The sequence below is a fragment of the Carcharodon carcharias genome, chromosome 12, assembly GCF_017639515.1.
Source record: "Carcharodon carcharias isolate sCarCar2 chromosome 12, sCarCar2.pri, whole genome shotgun sequence".
In the NCBI taxonomy this organism is placed as follows: domain Eukaryota; kingdom Metazoa; phylum Chordata; class Chondrichthyes; order Lamniformes; family Lamnidae; genus Carcharodon; species Carcharodon carcharias.
In genome coordinates this window covers 66,358,727-66,381,111 of record NC_054478.1, presented here as the reverse complement: position 1 = coordinate 66,381,111, position 22,385 = coordinate 66,358,727, and the positions used below count along the sequence as shown (strand labels likewise).

The window sequence follows — 22,385 nt, the reverse complement described above, 5'->3', positions numbered from 1 at the left end:
CTACCTGCCTAGTCCTCTTGCTCTGCCTGGTGGTCACCCATTCCCTTCCTGCCTGTGGACTCTTAGCCTGCGGTGTGACCACCTCTCGATATGTGCTATCCACAATACTCTTTGTTTCGTGGATGCTCTACAGTGTCCCCAGCCGCCGCTCCAGCTCCAAAACCTGAGGTTCCAGGAGCTGTAGCTGGAGACGCTTCCTGCACACATGCTGGCCCCGGGCACTGGAAATGTTCCTGGCTTCCCACATAGAGGAGGAGGAGCACACCACGGCTCTATCAATGATCCTCTCTCCATGGTAAGATTAGAAGTGGTGATGTTCACTGATGACTGCACAGTATTCAGTTCTATTCGCAATTTCTCAGACAATGAAGCTGTTGTGCCTATATACAGCAAGATCTGAACAGTCAGGTCTGGACTGATGAGTGGCAGGTAACATTCATGCTACACAAGTGACAGGCAATGACCACCTCCAACAAGAGTGAATCTAACCATATCCTCATGATGTTGAATGGCATTACCATCGCTGAATCGCTCACCATCAACATTGTAGGGATTACCATTGACCAGAAACATAACTGAATCAGCCACTGTGGCTACAAGAATAGGTCAGTGGCTGGCAATTCTGTGGCAAGTAACTCACCAACTGACTCTCCAGACCTCTTCACTATCTACAAGGCACAAGTCAGGAGTATGATGGAATACTCTCCATTTGCCTGGATGAGTGCAGCTCCAACAACAATCAAAGCTGGACACAAACCACAACAAAGCAGCTCGCTTGATCGACACCTCATCCACAACTGTAAACGTTCACTCCTTCCATTACCTGTGGCAGCAGTATGTACCATTTACAAGATGTACCTGCAGCAACATGCTAAGGCTTCTTCAACAGCACTTTCTGACTGTGACCCCTACCACCTAGAAGGACAAGGGCAGCTGAGGCATGGGAAAGCTGCCACCTGTAAGTTCCCCTCCAAATGACACACCATCTTTACTTGGAAATATATCGCTGTTCCTTCACTATTGCTGGGTCAAGATCCTGGAACACTCTCCCTTATAGCACTGTGGATGTACTTGCACCATACGGATTGCAGCAGTTTAAGGACATTTCACCCCAACTGCTCAAGGGCAATTGGGGATGGGTAATAAATGCTGAAATTGCCAAGTAGGGGGGGTGTTATTGTAGGGACAAGCAAGCAGTGATAGGAGTTGATCATCAAAAGATGTCACAGAAAAAGGAACAAAAGAACACAGAGGTGTTGAAGTTGGTGATATTATCTAAACGAATGTGCTAATTAAGAATGGATGGTAGGGCACTCAAGGTATAGCTCTAGTGTGGGTGGGGGGGCATAAAAGATTTAAAAATAATAGAAATAGGTGGGAAAAGAAAAATCTATATAAATTATTGGAAAAAAAACAAAAGGAAGGGGGAAGAAACAGAAAAGGGGTGGGGATGGAGGAGGGAGCTCAAGACCTAAAGTTGTTGAATTCAATATTCAGTCCGGAAGGCTGTAAAGTGCCTAGTCAGAAGATGAGGTGCTGTTCCTCCAGTTTGCGTTGGGCTTCACTGGAACAATGCAGCAGGCCAAGGACAGACATGTGGGCAAGAGAGAAGGGTAGAGTGTTAAAATGGCAAGCGACGGAGGTTTTGGTCATTCTTACGGACAGACCGCAGGTGTTCTGCAAAGCGGTCGCCCAGTTTACGTTTGGTCTCTCCAATGTAGAGGAGACCGCATTGGGAGCATCGAATATAGTAGAATAAGTTGGGGGAAATGCAAGTGAAATGCTGCTTCACTTGAAAGGAGTGTGTGGGCCCTTGGACGGTGAGGAGAGAGGAAGTGAAGGGGCAGGTGTTACATCTTTTGCGTGGGCATGGGCAAGTGCCATAGGTGGGGGTTGAGGAGTAGGGGGTGATGGAGGAGTGGACCAGGGTGTCCCGGAGGGAACGATCCCTACGGAATGCCAACAGGGGGGGTGAAGGGAAGTTGTGTTTGGTGGTGGCATCATGCTGGAGTTAGCGGAAATGGCGGAGGATGATCCTTTGAATGCGGAGGCTGGTGGGGTGATAAGTGAGTACAAGGGGGACCCAATCATGTTTCTGGGAGGGAGGAGAAGGCTTGAGGGCGGATGCGCGGGAGATGGGCCGGACACGGTTGAGGGCCCTGTCAACGACCGTGGGTGGAAAACCTTGGTTAAGGAAGAAGGAGGACATGTCAGAGGAACTGTTTTTGAAGGTAGCATCATCGGAACAGATGTGATGGAGGCGAAGGAACTGAGAGAATGGGGTGGAGTCCTTACAGGAAGCGGGGTGTGAGGAGCTGTAGTCGAGGTAGCTGTGGGAGTCGGTAGGCTTGTAATGGATATTGGTGGACAGTCTATCACCAGAGGTCAAAGAAGGGAAGGGAAGTGTCAGAGATGGACCACGTGAAAGTGATGGAGGGGTGGAGATTGGAAGCAAAATTAATAAATTTTTCCAAGTCCTGACGAGAGCATGAAGCAGCACCGAAGTAATCATCAATGTACTGGAGAAGAGTTGTGGAAGGGGGCCGGAGTAGGCCTGGAACAAGGAATGTTCCACATACCCCATAAAGAGACAGTTGAAGGGCTGTTTGTCTGATTGATTTAGGTTAATTTTTGACAAGGTCACTAACGTGGATAGTGATGTGTCAGTCAGTGGTTTATATGACATTCCAGAAGGTATTGGTAAAGATCTGCACAAGAGAGTATTAGCAATTATTAGAGACTGCATAAAATTGGAGGTAATCTTGTGACGTGGGTAGAGCGATAGAAGACAAACATTTGGAATGATATGTTTGTTCGCTAGTTGAATGTGACAAGTGATTGTTCCTATGGATCTATGCTTGGATTTTTTTTTAAACCATATATATTGACTTAGATGAAGGATTAGTGAGTTGTGTAGATGACATTAATTTAGGTGGCACAGAAAGTTGTATTGATGGCAAGAGAAATTTATATAGGGACACAGAATAATGCCAAATGGAGTCCAAGGTTGGAAAGTATGAAAATTTGGAATACTTACTTAATGCTGAGAGGCTAGGGGTTGTGAAGGGCCAAAGGGATTTGGATGTCTATAAGCACATATATCTAAAAGCTAGTTCAGAAGTATAGAAATCAATCAAATAACTTCACTCTTACCTCAAGAAATGCAAAAGTGAGGAAGGGGTACCTCATTCATACAAGGTTTTGTGACCAAAGTCTTTGTTCAGTTCTGGTCACCACATCAGGAAAAATATATGGACCTTGGAAGGTGTACAGCATGGTTTCATCAGAATGACAGAGGCTGAAAAAGGGTTGTCATTCCCCAGTGCGCAGAAGATTGAGGGTAATCCTAATAATGTGTTTGACATTATAAAGGTATTCAATAGGTAAACATGGACATATTATTTCCTCTGATGTGGGTATTGAGAACAATGTGGCGTTATCTAAGACTTAGAGCTAGACCAGTTAAGAATGAAATTAGGAAGCACTTTTTCATACACCGGATTGTTGAAATCTAGAATTGTCCCCTAAAATACTGTGGGTGCTAAGTCGGTTGGAATTTTCAAAATTACGCTCTCTAGATTTTTGTTAGGTAAAGGTATCAAAGGATACAAAGAAGAGGAAGATATGTTTTGTTGAACAACAGATCAGCCATATTCTAATTGAATGGCAGAACAGGGTGAATGCTTAATGGCCTACTCATGTTCCTCTTCCTTCCATTAGCATTATCTTCCTTTTCCTTCTTGCTTCCCTCTCCTTCTCCCCATCTCTCTTTCACAATCGCTGTTCTTCTTTGTGTTTCTGCTGCTCTCCAACCTCCCTTTCCATCTTTCCCTCACCTCCCATGTCTCCTCCTTATTCCTATCCTCCTTATCCCTCTCTTTCATTCTCCTGGTCCTCCAGTTCTCGTTCATTTTTTAACATGATATTGGAACTTTTTATATCTATTGTGTTGTCAGTCTCCTTTCATGATTTTTAGCAAATGTTTATTGTACACTATTTGGTTTCAACAGGCGACTCCTACTCTGACCGTTCTGTGAAAGTTGGCATTTTAGATGGTGGTTCTGGCCAGTTTTCCATACAAGAGGATATATACAAAATGAGCATGTCTAAAGGAGTGTCCATGTCGCTTCCATCCTCGCCACTCTTGCCTCGTCAGCCATTTACGATGCATGCATGGACAGGCAAAAGGTCCCCAGGTATAAATTTTTAATAAGAGCCAAAAAGTACGTTTTAGTAGCTGTAGAAATACTGAATTTAAAGCTTGATGTTTTTCTTTCTCAAAACGTTACATCTGGTCATGCATTAATGTTTAACAATAGGTTCCGCTTTAACTTTTTCTGTTTCTTCCAAGCGTTGATTCCTTGTTTGAATAATTGGCTCTCTCTGGTACCTTGGTCAAGAGTATCTGTAGTCTGTTCATGTTAGGGAGTAACCCACTCGAACTCCAATGTTCAAACAATCACAATTTTTTGTTTAGCATCGATCATTGAATATGGTCAGGATTGATATCCCACCTCAGTCTTGTACCCCTCAAATCTGGTTTGTGAAGTAATTTATTGTTGCTCCATCTAAAAACAGTTAACTTAGTGTAGATTGGCAATTGAAGCTATATATTTCATTGCTGCTTAGAAAAACTCATATTTTGGAAGCTGCCTTATATTTTAATAGTCTTCTTGAGTAGGATTTTGTCCTTTAACGCAAGCATTTATTTTTACTTGAGAATTTTGAGCATAATGTATTGAAGCACTCTGCTATTTCTTGAAAACTTTTGATAATGTATAATTACCATAAGCAAAGCTTATACACATACATAGGCTGTTGTAGAGCAGCCCTGTTCAAAACAAGTTCATGCAAGATACTTTAGTTTGAAGTTTCAACTGACTATTCAGAATAAAGTAGTGTAGGTTTAGTTGAGTAAGGTAATTTGAAATAAATAAATACCTAAAAAGAATTGTTGTAATGCTGAGTTTGAAATAATTATTTATATTTGAGAAGAGAATATTTAAAATAAATCGGTCATTATCAAAGTGAAAGAGGCTTGCATTTAGGTGGATCTTTTTGAAAGAACTGATATCGAGGATGGGAGAACTGTTTTGTGATTGGCTATCCAAAGGGTGAAGGAAGAATGGCAGGGAGATGTAGAGAATACAGATTTGCTAGCTACATATCAACTAAAAATATAATCTGAGAGTAGGTTTTAAAGTGGAATGATGAGGTGAGAAACCTGCACATTTCATAAAGGTAATTTAAGTTTGTGAAAATGCCATCAAAAGACTAAAAGGCCAATTAAATACAATTCCATATGACAGCGCAATCTTTTGAATGTGTATTGGAGTATTCAGTAGGAAAATCAAGGAAATAATTGAGATATAAAGTTGTTAAATATCTGAGAGCCCAGGAGAAATAAACGTTCTTGTTTAACTTTGAGCATAGATGAGAACAAAGACTGAGAGATTGGAGTGAGAATGAGAAATGGTGATGAAGTGACGAGCCACAAGGCTCTTAGAATCATACTTAGCGCCTGACAATGTTCAATAAACGGTTATTCAGTCTGTAAGGAAAAAAATGCCGTAAATACTCAGCAGGTCGGGCAGCATCTGTTTAGAGAAACAGAGTTAATATTTCAGGTCAATGATCCTTCATCAGTTCTGCCTGGATGAGACATGGGGCTGGATTTTCCCCTCAGTGATGGAACCCTGAGTTGGGTAATTTCCCCATGTCATGTTCTTGACTTCAGAAAGTCAGCTCGTTCGCAGAGATTTTTCATCCTGAGGAAAGATGATATAAACTAAATAGTACAGTTTTAAAGGGGTGCCGGATCAAAGAGATCTGAAGTGAACATACACAAATCTTTGAAGGTGGTTGGACAAGTCGAAATGACTGTTAAAAAGCATACAGGATCCTTGGCTTTAATAACAAAGACATAGAGTGCAAAAGCAAAGGAGTTAGGTAAATGTTTATAAATCAAAGTGCCACAGGGCTCAGTGCTGGGATCTCAACTGTTAACAATCTATATTAATGACTTGGATGAAGGAACCAAATGTTTTTGTAGCCAAATTTGCTGCTAACTGAAAGATTGGTGGGAAAGTGAGTTGTGAGGACGACAGATTCTGCGAAGGAATATAGATGGGCTAAGTGATTGGGCAGACATTTGGCAGATGGAGTATTATGTAGGAAAATGTGAGCTTGTCCACTTGGGCAGGAAGAATAGGCAAAATATTTAAATAGAGAGAGACTGAAGAGTACTGCATTTCAGAGGGCTCTGGGTGTTCTTGGACATGATTAACATGCAGGTACAGCAAATATTTAGGAAGTCAAATGGAATGTTGACCTTTATTGCAAGGGAGGTGAAATATGGGATGAAGGGATTGTCTTGTGAGGAAAGATTGAGCAAGTTGGGCCATTGAAGTTTAGAAGAGAGGTGATCTTTTGAAACATTTATGATTCTAAGGGAGCTTGACAGGGTGGATAAAAGCAAAAAACTGCGGATGCTGGAAATCCACAACAAAAATAAAAATACCTGGAAAAACTCAGCAGGTCTGGCAGCATCAGTGGAAAGGAACACAGTTAACGTTTCGAGTCCATATGACTCTTCAACAGAACTAAGTAAAAATAGAAAAGGGGTGAAATATAACATAGTTTAAGGGGGGTGGGGGTAGAACTGGATAGAGGGCCGATGATAGGTGGAGATAGCCAAAAGGTGTCATAGACAAAAGGACAAAGAGGTGTTGAAGGTGGTGATATCTAAGGAATCTGCTAATTAAGGGTAGAAAGCAGGACAAGCAAGGTACAGATAGCTCTAGTGGGGGTGGGGTGGGGTGAAGGGAAGGGATCGAAATAGGCTGAAACAGGGTGGATGTTGCTTCTTGTGCGGAATTTAGAACTAGGGGTTACAGTGTTAAAATAAGGAGTCTTTACAAGAACTATATTTTCTTCTAAAATTTGGAAGGACATTGAATTATTTGGGCATTTGGGAGCTGACCTAGATTTTTTTCCCTAAAAAAAGTCATAACATAGGAATAGGATCAGGAGTAGGCTATTTGGCCCCTCAAGCCTACCCCGCCATTCAATAAGATCGTGGCTGATTTGCCCCAGGCCTCAACTCCCCTTTTGTGCTAGCTCCTCATAGCCCTCAACTCTCTGATATTTCAAAAATCTGTCTACCTCCTCTTTAAATACTCTGCGATCTAGCCTCCACAACTAAGCTAGAGAATTCCAGACATTTACTACCCTCAGAGAAGAAATTCCTTCGTATCTCAGTTTCAAATGGGTGCCCCCTTATTCTTAACTATGTTCCCAAGCTCGAGATTCTCCCACTAGTGAAAATATCTTCTCAACATCTACCTTGTCAAGCCCGCTCAGAATCTTGTATGTTTCAATAAGATCACCCCTCAAATGAATAAAGGCCTAACCTGTTTAGCTGTTCCTGATAAGTCAATCCCTTCATCCCAGGAATCAGCCTAGTGAATCTCTTTTGAATTGCCTCCAATGCCAGTATATCTTCAAATACGGGGACACAGTGCTTCAGGTGCGGCCTCACCATTACCTCGTACAGTTGTAACAAGACTTCCCTATTTTTAAACTCCAATCCCTTAGCAATACAGGCCAAAATTCCATTTGCCTTCTTAATTACTTGCTGCACCTGCATGCTAACTTTGTGTTTCATGCACAAGAACACCCAGATCCCTCAGTGCTGCACTTTTTGGAATGTGTCTCCATTTAAATAGTAGTCTGCCTTTTGATTCCTCCTACCAAAGTGCATGACCTCACTTTACTACATTAAACTCCTACTGCCAAGTTTTTGCCCACTCTAACTCTATCTATATCCCCTTGCAGATTCCTTATGTCCTCATCACAACATGCCTGCCCACCTATTTTTGTATCAGCAGCAAATTGGATACATTACACTCTGCCTCCTCCTCCAAGTCATTATTATAGATAATAAATAATTGCGGCCCTAGGACTGATCCTTGTGGCACTCCACTAGTTATCTCTTTCCAACCCATTAATCCTAACTGTGTCTTCCGTGTGTTAACCAATCCTCAACCCATGCTAATACATTACCACCAATACAGTGAGCTCCTATCTTGTGCAATAACCTTTTATGTGACTCCTTATCAAATGCCTTCTGGAAATCCAAATACGCTACATCTACCGGTTCCCCTTTATCAACTCTGCTTGTTATATCCTCAAAGAACTCTCGCAAATGTGTCAAACATGAATCCCCTTTCCCAAATCCATGTTGACTCTGTTTGATTGCATTAAGCTTTTCTCAGTGTCCTGCTATTAATGGGCTCTAGCATTTTCCCAATGACACATGTTAGGCTGACTGGTCTATAGTTTCCTGCTTTTTGTCTCCCTCCTTTCTTGAACAGGGGCATCACATTAGCGGTTTTCCTATCAGCTGGGACCCTCCTGGAATCCAGTGAGTTCTGGAATATTTCGATCAATGCCTCCACTATCTCTGCTGCCAATTTCTTTAAAACCCTTGGATGCAGTTCGTCAGGTCCTGGTGACTTGTCTGCCTTTAGTCCCATTAGTTTGTCAAATACTTTGTGCCTTGTGATCAAGACTTTTACAAGATCTTACCTCCCATTAGCTCCTTGCTTATCTGTTATCTTTGGGATGTTTATAGTGTCCTCCACCGTGAAGAGTGATGCAAAATATTGGTTTAAGTTATCTGCTATTTCCCTGTTCCCTGTTTTCAATTCTCCAGTTGCATCCTCCAAGAGTCCCACGCTCACTTTAGCCACACTCCAGACATCTACTGTGACTAGCGACCTGTCCTCGCTTGAGAAGAGCACCAGATCAACAGCGCAAAAACCCTGTGAACTTTATGCTTAGTTTTTTGTCTTCAGCACCGCCCCCCCCCCCCGCAGTGACCCTATTTATTTGTCCTTTTGTTTGTGTGCGCGCATAGTGCGCTAGGAAATTTTAAAAAGGATAGGTAGTTATACTTCTAGATTGCAAATTGTGTGTTAACCAGTTCTTGCACCTTGTTTTAAAAAATAATCTTTGTTTGATTATACATCATTCTGAGTTTTTTGAAGGAAGCCTGGTTAAAGTCTCTTTTATTCTGGATCCAACAGTAGCAAGGGTAAATAATTGGCCAACTTAGTATGTGAATTAAACATTTAGCTCATGGTACGACCTGTGGAGTAGTGAGGCTAGATAAACTGCGCACTTCCCCATCCCGATCGTAACATAGATTGGGGGCTCTTGCAGGATTTTGAAACGTGGACAGTGGGTTATTGGGCGTGGAATAATAATAATTGGTAAAGGATAAAAGGACAGATGCCAGGTTTCTTCTACATTAGTAAACCAAAATGGCTTTGGAATTTGCTAAGACTTTTCTAGAGATGGAAGATGTACCTGACTAACTTAGTTTTGGTTACTTTGTGTAATCCAATGGGATTGGTGGATAAATTGGAGTTAGAATTAACTGTAGAGTTGAGGAAAACAGACATAGTTGAGGTAATAGTGCTGTGTTTGAAATTGGAGGGGAAACCAGAGTGACCCCCTTCTCTAAGGTCAGTTGGGTGAGCTAGGATTCAATTGCAAATGAAGCAGTATGAACATGAAAAGGAAACTAGAACATTTGAATTAGAAAGAAAAGAAAAAGAACAGAGGAAATGGAAATGAAAAAGCTTGAACTTGACCTCCGGAGGGAGAAGTTGGTAAGGGCGGAAAGAGTGAAGGAACAAGAAAAGCAATTCCAGCTTAAAAACCTGGAATTTAAAAAATGAGGCCTCAGATACCAGAGAAAGTTCCGATGACTGAAAGCCACCCCCAATTCAAAGCCCAGTGAGGAGATGTTTAAATTTGTACGAGCTCGTCCAAAGTTTGAGGAAAGGGATGTAGAGGCATTCTTTATTTTGTCTGAGAAGGTAGCTAAGCAAATAAAGTGGCCAAAAGAAATCTGGACATTGCCCTACAGAGTAGGTGGGTGAGTAGAGCTCATGAGGTTTATGCATAAAGTTCAGAAGGGATTTCTGTGGATTATGATGCAGTAAAAAAACGCTATTCTTATTGCGTATGAGTTAGCCCCAGAGGTGTACGGGCAGTAATTTCAAAATATAAGGAAACAGCCTGGGAAGGCCTATATTGAATTTGAGAGGGTAAAGCAAAGTAATTTTGACCGTTGGATATGGGCATTAAGGTAGATGTGTAATATGAAACTCGTAAATAATTCTCCTGGAAGAATTTAAAAATTTTTCCTCCAGTAGTTGGAACCCATGTTGAAGACCAAAGGATTGCAACAGCTAGATAGCACAGAGTTGGCTGATGATTAAGAGCTGGTACATAAATCCAAACCTTTTTGCACAAACCGGAGAAGGATAGAGGTGGGAAGGTGAAAGGAAGGCAAGTAGCCAGGGAAGAGAAGGGACAGCTTCCCTTCAGGCAGGGAATTCCCTGGGAATTGCTCCTCAGACCAGAAAGGAAGATGCTGCGGATGGAGATGATATTCAAAGGCCTAAGTGTTTCCATTCCACCAAGGTGGGATACGCTTGTGCAAATTACTGGAAGTTGCATGGGAAATCCATGGGACTTATTGGGGTATTTAAGGGCGATTCAGGAAAAGGAGCTCTATCTGAAAATATGATGGATCAAGTTGTAGCATCAACCACAGCTGTGAAACCTAGTGTGAACACTGAGTTCAGGAGAGGTGCTTATGCTACGTGAGTTGTAAAGAACTTTTGTCGAGAGGAAAGGTAATCCCTTATCCCCTTATCCCTCAAATGAGACAGCTAAACCTGTAATTATATTAAGAGATATGGGAGCCACTGAAACATTTTTGTTGGGGAAAGGCATAACTTTTCTACCAGAAAGCACATTAAAAGCCAAAGTTTTAATGAGTGGTACTGGCAGGGAATATTAATCCATACCTTTGTACCGGGTGCACTTGGAATGTGACCTAATGTCTGGAACAGTGACGGTGCGGGTTGTCTAGAAGTTACCCGTAGATTGAGTTGACTTACTCCTGGGAAATGATTTAGCCGGAGTGAAGGTAGTAGCTTCTCCCGTAATTACGGAAAGCCCAAGTGAGGTTAAAGAGACAGTGCAGTTACAGGAAAAGGTTCCAAGAATTTTTCCTCCATGTGTGATGACCTGAGCAATAGCTAAGTAAAGCCCATCATCAGAAGTCAAAGTGATACAACAGGCAGATATTTGGTTAGCTGAAACTCTCCTTAAAGGCTTAGATAGCCTGAAAGAGACATTTAGTAAATCTCTTCTAGTTGAGGCTCAATAAGCTGATCCAGAGTGAAGTAACATAGCACAATCAGCCCAGCTGAAGCTAAGGAAGTTCCAGGATGATGTATTAAAAACGGGATACTAATGAGGAAGCGGAGACCACCTCTCAGACCTGCAGATGAAGAGTGGACAGTTGTTCATCATTTGAGTGGTACTGCCCAAATATTGTGAACATATTATGGATAGCACATGAAATCCTATGGCAGGACACAAAGGAATGCGGAAAATGCAAGCACGGATAAACCAACCGTTTTACTGGCCGGGTCTTCACAAGGATGTGGTGCAGTTTTGCAAAACATGCCTTTGTGCCAGGTGATAGGAAAACCTCAACCAACGATCAAAATGGCACCCTTAATTCCCATACCAATTTTTGAGGAACCATTTAGTAGGGTGTTAGTAGGCTGTGTGGGACTGTTAGAAAAAACGAAAGCAGGATACTAGTATATCCTTACCATTAACAACGTGATTTGCAGAGGCCATCCCTTTAAGAATATTTATCGCTAAAGGGGTGGTAGAGATGTTAACCCAATTTTTTTACTCGATGTGGGTTACAGCTGGAGATCCAGTTGGATTAAGGTTGCAATTTGATGTCTCAAATTCTTCAAGACGTAATGAACTCCACAGTATATCATCCACATATACAGGGAGCTTTAGAGAAGTACCAACAAACTCTCAAAACAATGATTAAAGCATATCATGAATATCTCCATAATTGTGACAAAGGACTGGACTTTTATTTGCTACCTGAGATTCACCGAATGATTCTACCGGTTTTAGCCTTTTTGAATTAATTTATGGGCATGAGATATGAAATTAAAAAGAAATGTTTTAAGGAGAGAAGGATGAATCCTCTATGTTAGATTATGTATCTGTGTTCTTGGAATGGCTCACAGGAGCCTTCAAAGTGGCCCAAGAGCACCTTAAAGTTTCACAAACAAAGATGAAGGAATGGGTTCAGTGGTCTGTACAAAGTCGTTAAGAGGGTTGGTAATGTAGATTATTTGATAGACTCCCCAGATTGCGGAAAATAATCGGCTGTGTCATATCAATATGTTAAAACTATACCATCTTAGGGAGGGTGATAAGGAGGAGCCGTATGTCAGGTAGCAAGCACAGTGGCAGACGAGAGAGAGAGTGAAAGTGAGGCAGAAGGCCTCACCATTTGAGCCTCCTACAAACCAGTTAGCCAACACTGGAATATTGAGACAGCTGGACACCATATTCTCATACTTGGAGGCAGGACAATGATAAGATCTAGTGAGGTTGCATAATTTCAAGGAATTTGTAAGGATAAACCAGGGTGTACAACTTTAGCCATGCATGATGTGAATGTAGGGGAATCTTCCTCTATTAAAACAGCATCCTTACCCTTTAAGTCCAGGGAAGCAAGCCCAAGTGAAAGCAAATTCAGTATAAGTTAGAAAATCACCTAACTGAACCTAGTCAAAGTATTGGAGTTCTCTAATAGTGTTGGTGCCTAAATTTGATACGTCAACCAGATTCTGCATAGAATATAGAAAGGTTAATGCAATAACAAAAACTCTTACCCAACCCGTCATTTAGAAGATTGTATTGACAGGGTTGGCAGTGCCACGTTCCTTACTGAGATTTATTGAAAGGGTACTGGCAAGAATCTATAACATTGCAAGCTAAGGAGATATCAACTTTTGTCACGTTGAATGGGCTGTACCACGTGAGTGATGCTGTTTGGGCTAAAAAATGCTCCAGCCACTTTCTAAAGACTAATAAATCAAGTTTTAATTAATGTCCCTAACTGTGTAGTTTACTTGGATGATGTATTGGTTTACAGAAACACTTAGCAAGATCATTTAAATGTTTTTAAATAACTCCAATCGGCAGATCTCGTAATAATCCTTGCCAGGAGTGAGTTGGTGAAAGCGCAAGTAACTTACCTAGGGTATATCATAGGGCAGGGGCAAGTGATGCTAAGAAAAGCAAAAATACAGGCTTTGATGGAATTATCTATCCCTAAAACTAAACAGGAAAACATAAGATTTTTGGGATGTGTGGCTTCTATCATAAGTTTGTGCCAAACTTCACAATAGCTGCTCTACTAACGGATTTATTGTAAAAGGCGGCAAAGGTGGTATGGTCAAGAAAGTGTCAGACAGCTTTTGAAGAGCTGAAGGCAATCCTAATTAATGAACTGGTGTTAGCTGCCCCTAATTTTGCTAAACCCTTCAAGCTGGCGATCGATGCTGGTGACTTGGGGTGGGTGCGGTCATATTGCAAGATAAATCTGGCACAGAGAAGCCAGTGGGGTACATCTCTTTAAAATAAAAATTAAATTGACACAAAAAGAGATACTCTATGATAGAAGAGATTGCCACTGGCTCTTAAACATTTTGAGGTATATATGCGTCCTGGCTGTAAAGAAACATATATACTGACCATAATCCCTTGGCCTTTGTGGAAATTTTTAAGACTGTTCCGATGGAGTATGTTAGTACAGCCTTATAGCTTAAAGATTGTTCATGTTGTTGGGAAGGATAATATAATTGATGCATTATCAAGACTGTAATTTTTGTAGAATTATCTTGACTTCAAGAAAGTTGGAGAAAACTGTACAGATTCCATATAAGAAGTGAATGACTGAGTGAATACATGTTTGAATTTTGTTTATATATTGTACATATCTTTTCCTGTGTACTTTGTAATGAAACACATTTTGAAATGGTGTTTCATTTCTTAAGGCCAGAGGCATGTCAGAACCATATCTACAAGAAGTATATTTTCTTTTGAAATTTGGAAGAACTGCATTATTTGGACACTTGGGAGCTGATCTGGATTTTTTTTTTAAAAGTTCATAAGTTCATCTTGGACTGGAGCAAGTATTGCCTTTCCAAGAAATCACATGACTTCAGCTAAATGACCAGCATGGCAACTATGGAGGAGAGATATTTGTCTACTTAAACCGCAGTCACTTTAATTGATGGAAAAAAATAACCTGTTTTAAAGGCAAAGGCCTGGTTGTTCACTGGAAATCAGCTTTATGTTTTGAACTTTTTTTTTGAACTCATTTGAGAATGAACTGAAAAGAGGAAAAGCTGCCCAGTTCGTGCCCTCCTTGCCTTGTTTGAAATAGTGTGGTTTTCAGTGTGTATCTAGGAACCCTCATCTCAGTGTGTGTGTGTATGGTGTGTGTGCTGGGGAATTTTAAAAGGAATAGATAGCTACATTTCCAGATTACAAATTGTGTTATGATATTCTTGCAATTTATTTTATAATAAATCAATCATTGAGTTTATTGAAAGAAGCCTGGCTCTGGTAACAATAGCAAAGGTAAATAATTGGCCAGTTTGGTAGGCAAATTAAGCATTTATGCTAATGGTACAACCTGTGGAGTAGTGGGGCTAGATTAACTGTGCACTCCTCCCAACCCGGTCGTAGCAGGTCCCCCATTTAAGATGAGGATGAACAGGAATTTCTTCTGAGGGTTATTCACCTTTGGGATTCTCTACCCCAGAGAGCAACGGAGGCTGGGTCATTGAATATGTTGAAGGCTGTTAGATTTTTGACCTACTAGGAACTTGAGGGTTATTGGGGTACAGGCAGGGAAGTGGAGATAAGGCCCCAATAAGATCAGCCATAATCTGCAGGCTGTTACAATAATAATGTTTACAAAATTGTTATGCTTTGGGAGTGTTTTTAATTTGGGATAAGATGAAGGAAACCGTGTGACTTGTTCTGAAGTCTGCCTGATAACAGGCCTCAGTGACTTGGTTGTTAAAGATTAAAGGAGGCCCTGGGTTCTTCTGCAGGGAAGAAGGTGAAAGGTGTTCATATTTTGAGACAATGGCAGCAGCACCTGTGTTTATGGTGGTTGGAGTACTAGCCTCCAACGTCTCAGGAAGGTGTTAAGAATGTCAGATTGTAAACAGTTATGCTTTAAGCTGTCCATTTACTCCCAGGATAAGAGAGTTGCGTTTTCAATGATGGCTAATCAGCATTACTCCCTGGATACTCGTTTATGTGATTCATGCTGCCATGGAGATGGGCTTTGAAAAGGGAAGGATTTCTAAGAGATCCCTGAAAAGTCTCGGGCAAGGCAATTTGCAGGATCCTGGAGAGAGGGAGAAGCTAGTGGCCAAAAGTCTCTATGGATCACCGCACAGGAATGCAGGCGGGAGCTCACGTTCATATTGAAAAGACCAAATTGATGGGGATTTTCAATGAGGCTGGAAGATTCACCTAGCTTATGTTAGAGGGAGGATTGCCAGGAAAAGCTTTTATTGCAAGACAGTTCTGGGGTTAAATGTTACCAGGAACAGGAAAGGAACGGAAGTAATCCCTTGGGAGCTGAGAATTACATTGGACTGGGCCTGGGAAAATCAAATGACTGCTTAAAGGATAGTGTAAAGCACATCTGTGACCTGGGTGTTTTGGTTGTGAGGTAAAAAGGATATTGGAACACAGTGAGTAAATGTGCTTAAAATGATTTTCTTGCTTGTATTAACGCTGGCATAGGCTGGTTGAGCCAGATGATCTTCTAGTCACGCTTGCAGTGAGGAAATTAATGTTCTTAAAGTTTGTGTTTCTTAAGGCCTAACTAAAAACAGAAATTGAATTGAAAAAGGGAACTGATTCTCCCAGTTTCTAAGGAAACAAAGCAAACTGGCGCTTGGAAACCAAAACTTCTGGGCAGACTGAACCTGGTTGAAAGATATAAAAGGGCACAGATCAGTGCAAGCTGATCAGCAATTGATGAGTCTGGTGGTGCAGAACAGGCAGGCTGAAGAAGGCACCACCCAATCCAGAAGCTGAGAATAAGTTGCTTAGCTGTTTCTGTTAATTAAAGGCAACATTGGTGGATCTGACCCATTCAGACAGAGTTGAGCAGGTTCTGCAGATGTATGCCATTTGTGATGAAGACCGTGCCCATGGACCTTGGGTTGGTTGTGGGTTGCTGTTGGTTGGGAATCAGACTAGCTCCGAGGAGAGGAGCTGAAATTCATGAGGAAGGGGAGGAACTGAAATTGTTTGTGAGGAAGACAGTTTTGAAAGACTTTGTGACTAAGTGTGGTCACTAAATTCTGAGTGGACTGCTGAAGCAATTCTTAAGATTGGCCATAGTTGCATCTGCCATTTATTGTACAATTTATACTTGGTTGCAATTTGCTTGTTAATTTCATGTTTAACTTGCGTTGATTCTGAATGTTAGAGTAGAGGTTATCTAAGCTAGTATTTAGTGTTGGTTTGTTGATTCTTGTGTAGTAAATATTCTTCTGTTTTAAACTGTGGAATCTTCTGTCTTCATTCACTTTAGTAAATAACTGGAATTTTGCATTCCTTCTAATTTAAAAAAAAAGTTATTGGTCTTTCCTGAGATCATAATACAATTGGGGGCTGTTTGTGGAATTTTGAGTTCACAGATGGATACAGGCGCTGAGATTTATGGAAACATAGAAAATAGGAGTAGGAGTAGGTCATTTGCCCCTTCGAGCCTGCTCCGCCAGTCATCATGATCATGGCTGATCGTCCAACTCAGTAGCCTGTTCCCGCTTTCTCCCCATATCCTTTGATCCTTTTCGCCCCAAGAGCTATTTCTAACTCCTTCTTGAAAACATATAATGTTTTGGCCTCAACCACCTTCTGTGGTAGCAAAGTCCACAGGCTCACCACTCTCTGGGTGAAGAAATTTCTCCTCCTCTCAGTCCTAAATGGTCTATCCTGTATCCTCAGACTGTGACCCCTGGTTCTGGACTCCCCCACCATCGGGAACATCCACCCTGCATTTACCCTGTCTAGACCTGTTAGAATTTTGTAGGTTTCTATGAGATCCGCCCCCCTCGTTCTTCTGAACTCCAGTGAATATAATCCTAACCGAATCAATCTCTCCCCAACTGTCAGTCCCGCCATCCCAGGAATCAGTCTAGTAAACCTTTGCTGCACTCTCTCTATAGCAAGAACATCCTTTTTCAGATAAGGAGACCAAAACTGTGTGCACTATTCTAGGTGTGATCTCACAAAGGCCCTGTATAATTGCAGCAAGACATACCTGCTTCTGTACTTGAATCATCTGGCTATGAAGGCCAACATACTATTTGCCGCCTTTACTGCCTGTTGCACCTGCATGCTTACCTTTGGCGACTGGTGTCCTCACCCAGGTCTCATTGCACATTCCCCTCTCTCAATTTATAGCCATTCAGATTATAATCTGCCTTCCTGTTTTTGCTACCAAAGTGGAGAACCTCACATTTATCCACGTTATACTGCATCTGCAATGCATTTGCCTACTCACTCAGCTTGTCCAAATCACACTGAAGTATCTCCGCATCCTCCTCACAGCTCACCCTCCCACCCAGCATTGTGTCATCTGCAAAGTAAAGCTAAGGCTAACAAGATTTCACTGTGAATTTTACTGTAGTTGTTGAGAAGCAGGGTAGCTTTGTCTATTGCTCTGACTTTTCTGTAGAGGAAAGATTTATCCCTGAATAATAGCATTACCAGAAAAATTGGAATTACAAGCAGGGACCAAAAAAGCAGACATAATTGAGGTAATAGCACAGCATTTGGGATTGGAAGAAGAAAAGCCTGACTCGGGAAGAACGCAGCTTGAGTTGGAGAGCGGAGCCAGAGAATTAAAAGTGCCTGAGAAAGGGCGAGACTGAGAGCGGAGCTGGAGAGTTAAAAGAACTAGGTTGTGCTGGTGGGTCTTGGTCTGTGGACCAACTGCATTCAGCGAAAATCAAATGTGATGTCTTAGGGAATCAAGTAAGTGATGATTGGTGAGTATTTCATTCCTCTGCTTTTTCTAACTTTTTCACTGTGTAGTAACTGGTTCTCGCTCTACTACAAGGGAAGAAGCTAGCTGTTTGGTGAGTATTTGGTAAGTGGTCAAGGTCTGTTCTATTCTTAAGGTTTAAAATAGCGCAGGAATTGGTGATAAGATTAATAAATATACATAAGAGAATAAATACTTGAATAAAATAATTAGGTAATTAAAGCACAAGAATGGCAGGACAGGCGATGTGTTATGGCTGTAGGATGTGGGAGCTCCTGGATACCAGTGTGACCCAGGGCAAATATGTCTGCAGTAAGTGTCTGTGGCTTGAGCAGCTTCGGCTCAGAGTCATTGAGCTGCAGACACTGCGACACAACAGGGAGGGGCAAGGTTATCTGGATGCCTTGTACCAAGAGGTAGTCACATCCATCAGGATAGGATCTTCTGAATTGGAAAGTGGTCAGGGACAGAAGGGTGTGACTGTTGCTGAGGCAAGTAAGGGGACCCAGAGGGCTGGAGTGTCAGCTTCTGCAATTGTCCAACAGGTTTGAGGTTCTTTCAGCTTGTTTGGGTGAGAATGGGAGCTGCAGGGTGGATGAGCTAACTGGCCATGACACTGTGGCACAAGAAGCCATTCAGGTGGGGGGAGCAAAAAAGAATGTAGTGGTAGTAGAGTACAATATAGTGAGGGGGATTGATACTGTTCTCTGTAGCAAGGAGCGAGAGTCCAGTGCCAGGGCTTGGGACATTTGCTTGTCTGGAGAGGAACCTGCTGGTGGAGGAGGGAGGAACCAGTCGTGGTGGTCCATGTATGTACCAATGACATAGGCAGGACAAAGGAGGAGGTTCTGCATAGTCAGTATGAGGAGCTAGGCACCAAATTAAGAAGCAGAACCTCAAAGGTCATAATCTCTAGATTATTACTTGAGCCACGTGCAAATTGGCATTGGACAAATCAGATTAGGGAGATGAATGCCTGGCTGAAAAACTGGTGTGGGAGAAGTGGGTTCCAGTTCATGGGGCACTGGCACCAGGACTGGGGAAAGTGGGATCTGTACTGTTGGGGCAGTCTACACCCGAACCGTGCTGGGGCTGGTGTCCTCGTGAGCCGCATAACTAGGGAAGTAGAGAAGGTTTAAACTAAGTGGGGGCAAGGGATCAAATTTGGGAAGATGTGGTAGATCAGCTTAGAGACAAGGCAAAAGAGAAAGGCATTATTATGGGAAATGAAAAACAGACTGTGCCAGGAAGGGATAGAGAGTACAAGCTTAACCTTAAATTAACAGATGAGTCTAGAGATTGTAAAAGGAATAAAAGGATAAAACTAAAGGCTCTGTATCTGAGCACACAAAGCATTCGAAACAAAACAGATGAACTGAGCATGCACATAGAAATAAATAAGTATGATTTGATGACCATTACAGAGACATGGCTGCAAGAGGACATGGATTGGGACCTGAATGTTAAAGGGTACAGGACATTTTGGAAGGACAGGAAGCTAGGAAAGGGTGGAGGGGTGGCTCTGTTTGATAATGATGGTATTAGCACAATAGAGAGGGATGACCTAAGTTCAAGAAACAAGGATATGGAAAAGGCTTGGGTAGTGGTGAGAAATGGAAAAGGCTTGGGTAGAGGTGAGAAATGGTAAAGGCAAGCTGTCACTTGTGGGAGTTGTGTACAGGCCCCCATGGTGGGGTGAGCATAAAGGAAGAAATAATGGGAGCTATCAGAAAGATATGTGATAATTGTGGGAGATTTTAATTTACCTGTAGATGGGAAAAGTCAGATGGGCAAAGGTAGCCTAGATGAGGAGTTCATAGAATATTTTTGGGATAGTTCCTTAGAACAACACATTCTGGACCCAACCAGAGAGCAGGTTATATTAGACCTGGTATTGATCTTGTAGTGAAGGCACCCCAAGGTAGCAGCGACTATAACATAATTGAATTTTACATTCAGTTTGAGGGAGAGAGGAGTGGGTCCGAGACCATGTTTTTAAACTTAAATAAGGGCAATTATGATGGTATGAAAACAGAGCTGGCTAAAGTGAATTGGCAAATTAGGTTAAGGGATAGGTCAATAGAGATGCATTGGCGGACATGTAAAGGGATATTTCAGAATACACAGAATAGATAACGAGTAAGAAAAAGTCCAAGGGTCGGACATACCATCCATTGTTAACTAGAAAGATTAAAGATAGTATCAAACTTAAAGAAAAATCATATAATTGTGCAAAGACAGGTGGAAGGTCAGAAGATTGGACAGAATATAAGGAATAGCAAAGGATGACTAAATGATTAATAAGGTGGGAAAAATTAGAGTATGAGAGAAAGCTAGCCAGAAATATAAAAACAAATAGTAAGAGTTTCTATAAATACTTAAAAAAAGTTAACAAAGTGAGCGTTGGTCCTATAGAAACTGAGAGAATTCTCAGAGAGAAATCTGGAGAATTGATAATGGAAAACAAGGAGATGGCAGATGAATTGAACAGATGTTTTGCATCAGCCTTCACTATAGAGGATACAAGTAACACGCCAGAAGCAGCTCTAAATCAGGAAATGGAAGGGAGGGAGGGAAGTCAGGAAAATTACAATTACCAGTGCTGAAAAAATTATTGGAGCTGTGGGCTTACAAATGCCCAGGTCCAGATGGACTTCATTCAATAAAAGCTCATGGTATAGGGGGTAACATATTGGCACGGATAGAAGATTGGTTGGCTAACAGGAAGCAGACAATAGGCATAAATGGGTATTTTTCAGGTTGGCAAGATCTAACCAATCACGGATCGGTGCTGGGACCTCAACTTTTTACAATTTATATGTTGACTTGGATGAAGGGATGGTTGCCAAATATGCTGATGAGACAAAGATAGGTACGAAAGTAATTGTGAAGAGGACGTAAAGAGGCTACAAAAAGATAGGTTAAGTGTGTGGGCAAAGATCTGTATAATGTGGGAAAATGTGAAATTGTACATTTTGGCAGGAGGAATAAAAGAGAGAAATACTATCTCAATGGTGAGAGATTGCAGAGCTATGAGATGCAGAGGGGTCTAGGTGCCTTAGTGCCTGAATCGCAAAAGGCTTGTATACAGGTACAGCAAATAATTAGGAAAGCTAATGGAATGTTATCATTTATTGTGAGGGGAATTGAATACAAAAGTAGGGAAGTTATGCTTCAAATAAATAGAGCACTCGTGAGACCACATCTAGAGTATTGTGTACAGCATTGGTCACTTTATTCAAGGAAGAATGTAAATGCTTTGGAAGTAGTCCAGAGAAGATTTGCCAGACTCATACCTGGAATAGGTGGATTGTCTTATGAGGAAAGGTTTGACAGGCTAGGCTTATATCCACTGGAGTTTAGAAGAGTAAAAGGCGACTTGATTGAAACTTTAAGATCTTGAGGGGTCTTGACAGGGTGGATGTGGAGAGGATGTTTCTTCTTCTGTGAGAATCTAGAACTCGGGGGTCACTGTTTAAAAATAAGGGGTTGCCCAATTAAAACTGAGATGAGGTGAAATTTTTTCTGAGGGCTGAGAGTCTTTGGAGCTTTCTTTCTGAAAAGGCGATGGAAGCAGAGCCTTTGAATATTTTTAAGGCAGAGATGGATAGATTCTTGGTAAACAAGGGGGTGATAGGTTATTGGCGGAAGGCGGGATGCAGATTTGAAGTTACTATCAGATCAGCCATGATTTTATTGAATGGCAGAGCAGGCTCAAAGGACTGAATGGCCTTCTGCTCCAAGATTGTATGTAATTCAGTTGCAGAAAAGAAGTTTGAAATAGAAAAAGATAAAAATGAACAAATTTGAACTTGAAAAAGTAAGAGCAAAACAAATGAAAATGCTTAGCCTTCAAATTGAATTCTAGAGAAGGGAGTTAACAAGGGGAGAAAGAGACAGCGTTTCAAAGAGAGAAAGAAGTCAGACAGTATGAACTGGCTAAAGAAAAGCTTAGGCTATGTCACTGTGGCAATTGCCTTGTTAAAGACAATTGCTAGTTAAACAGGTGATGGGCATTGATTATCCCCGTCTAAATAGAATAAAAAGATACAGCTGGGACACTTTGTGTGGAAGCTACTTGGAAGTCAGTAGCACTGAGGAGTTGTCTTGAAAATAAACCAGCTTGAACCAAAAGACCAGCCTGGATTAATTCTTCTAGCACAACCTCATATTGTGAGTAACATGGTAGCAGAGGATGAACTTCAAGCTTTGCTGATTGATTGCTCTATATGAAGATTTCTGTCTCAATCCTCTGAGGGAAAAGAAGTGTACTGTTGCTCACAATTTAAGTTACGGAATGGCGGAAGGATGCTGCAAAATTGCAAGCTTTGACTATCCACCAATTTTTTTTCTGACTCTGAACCTTATCAGCAATGGAAGGTTAAAG

General features: G+C 41.6%; 1 protein-coding gene across 6 annotated transcripts in view; it reads left to right on the top strand.

Moving 5' to 3' along the window:
* The window catches only part of tanc1a (tetratricopeptide repeat, ankyrin repeat and coiled-coil containing 1a), a 240,089-nt gene that overhangs the window by 80,797 nt on the left and 136,907 nt on the right, over window positions 1–22,385 (top strand). For all 6 annotated transcript variants that reach the window (XM_041201802.1, XM_041201800.1, XM_041201801.1 and 3 more), the window contains one exon: window positions 4,011–4,196. In XM_041201802.1, coding sequence (XP_041057736.1) covers window positions 4,011–4,196 — 186 coding nt within the window. The remainder of the gene's footprint in view (window positions 1–4,010; window positions 4,197–22,385) is intronic.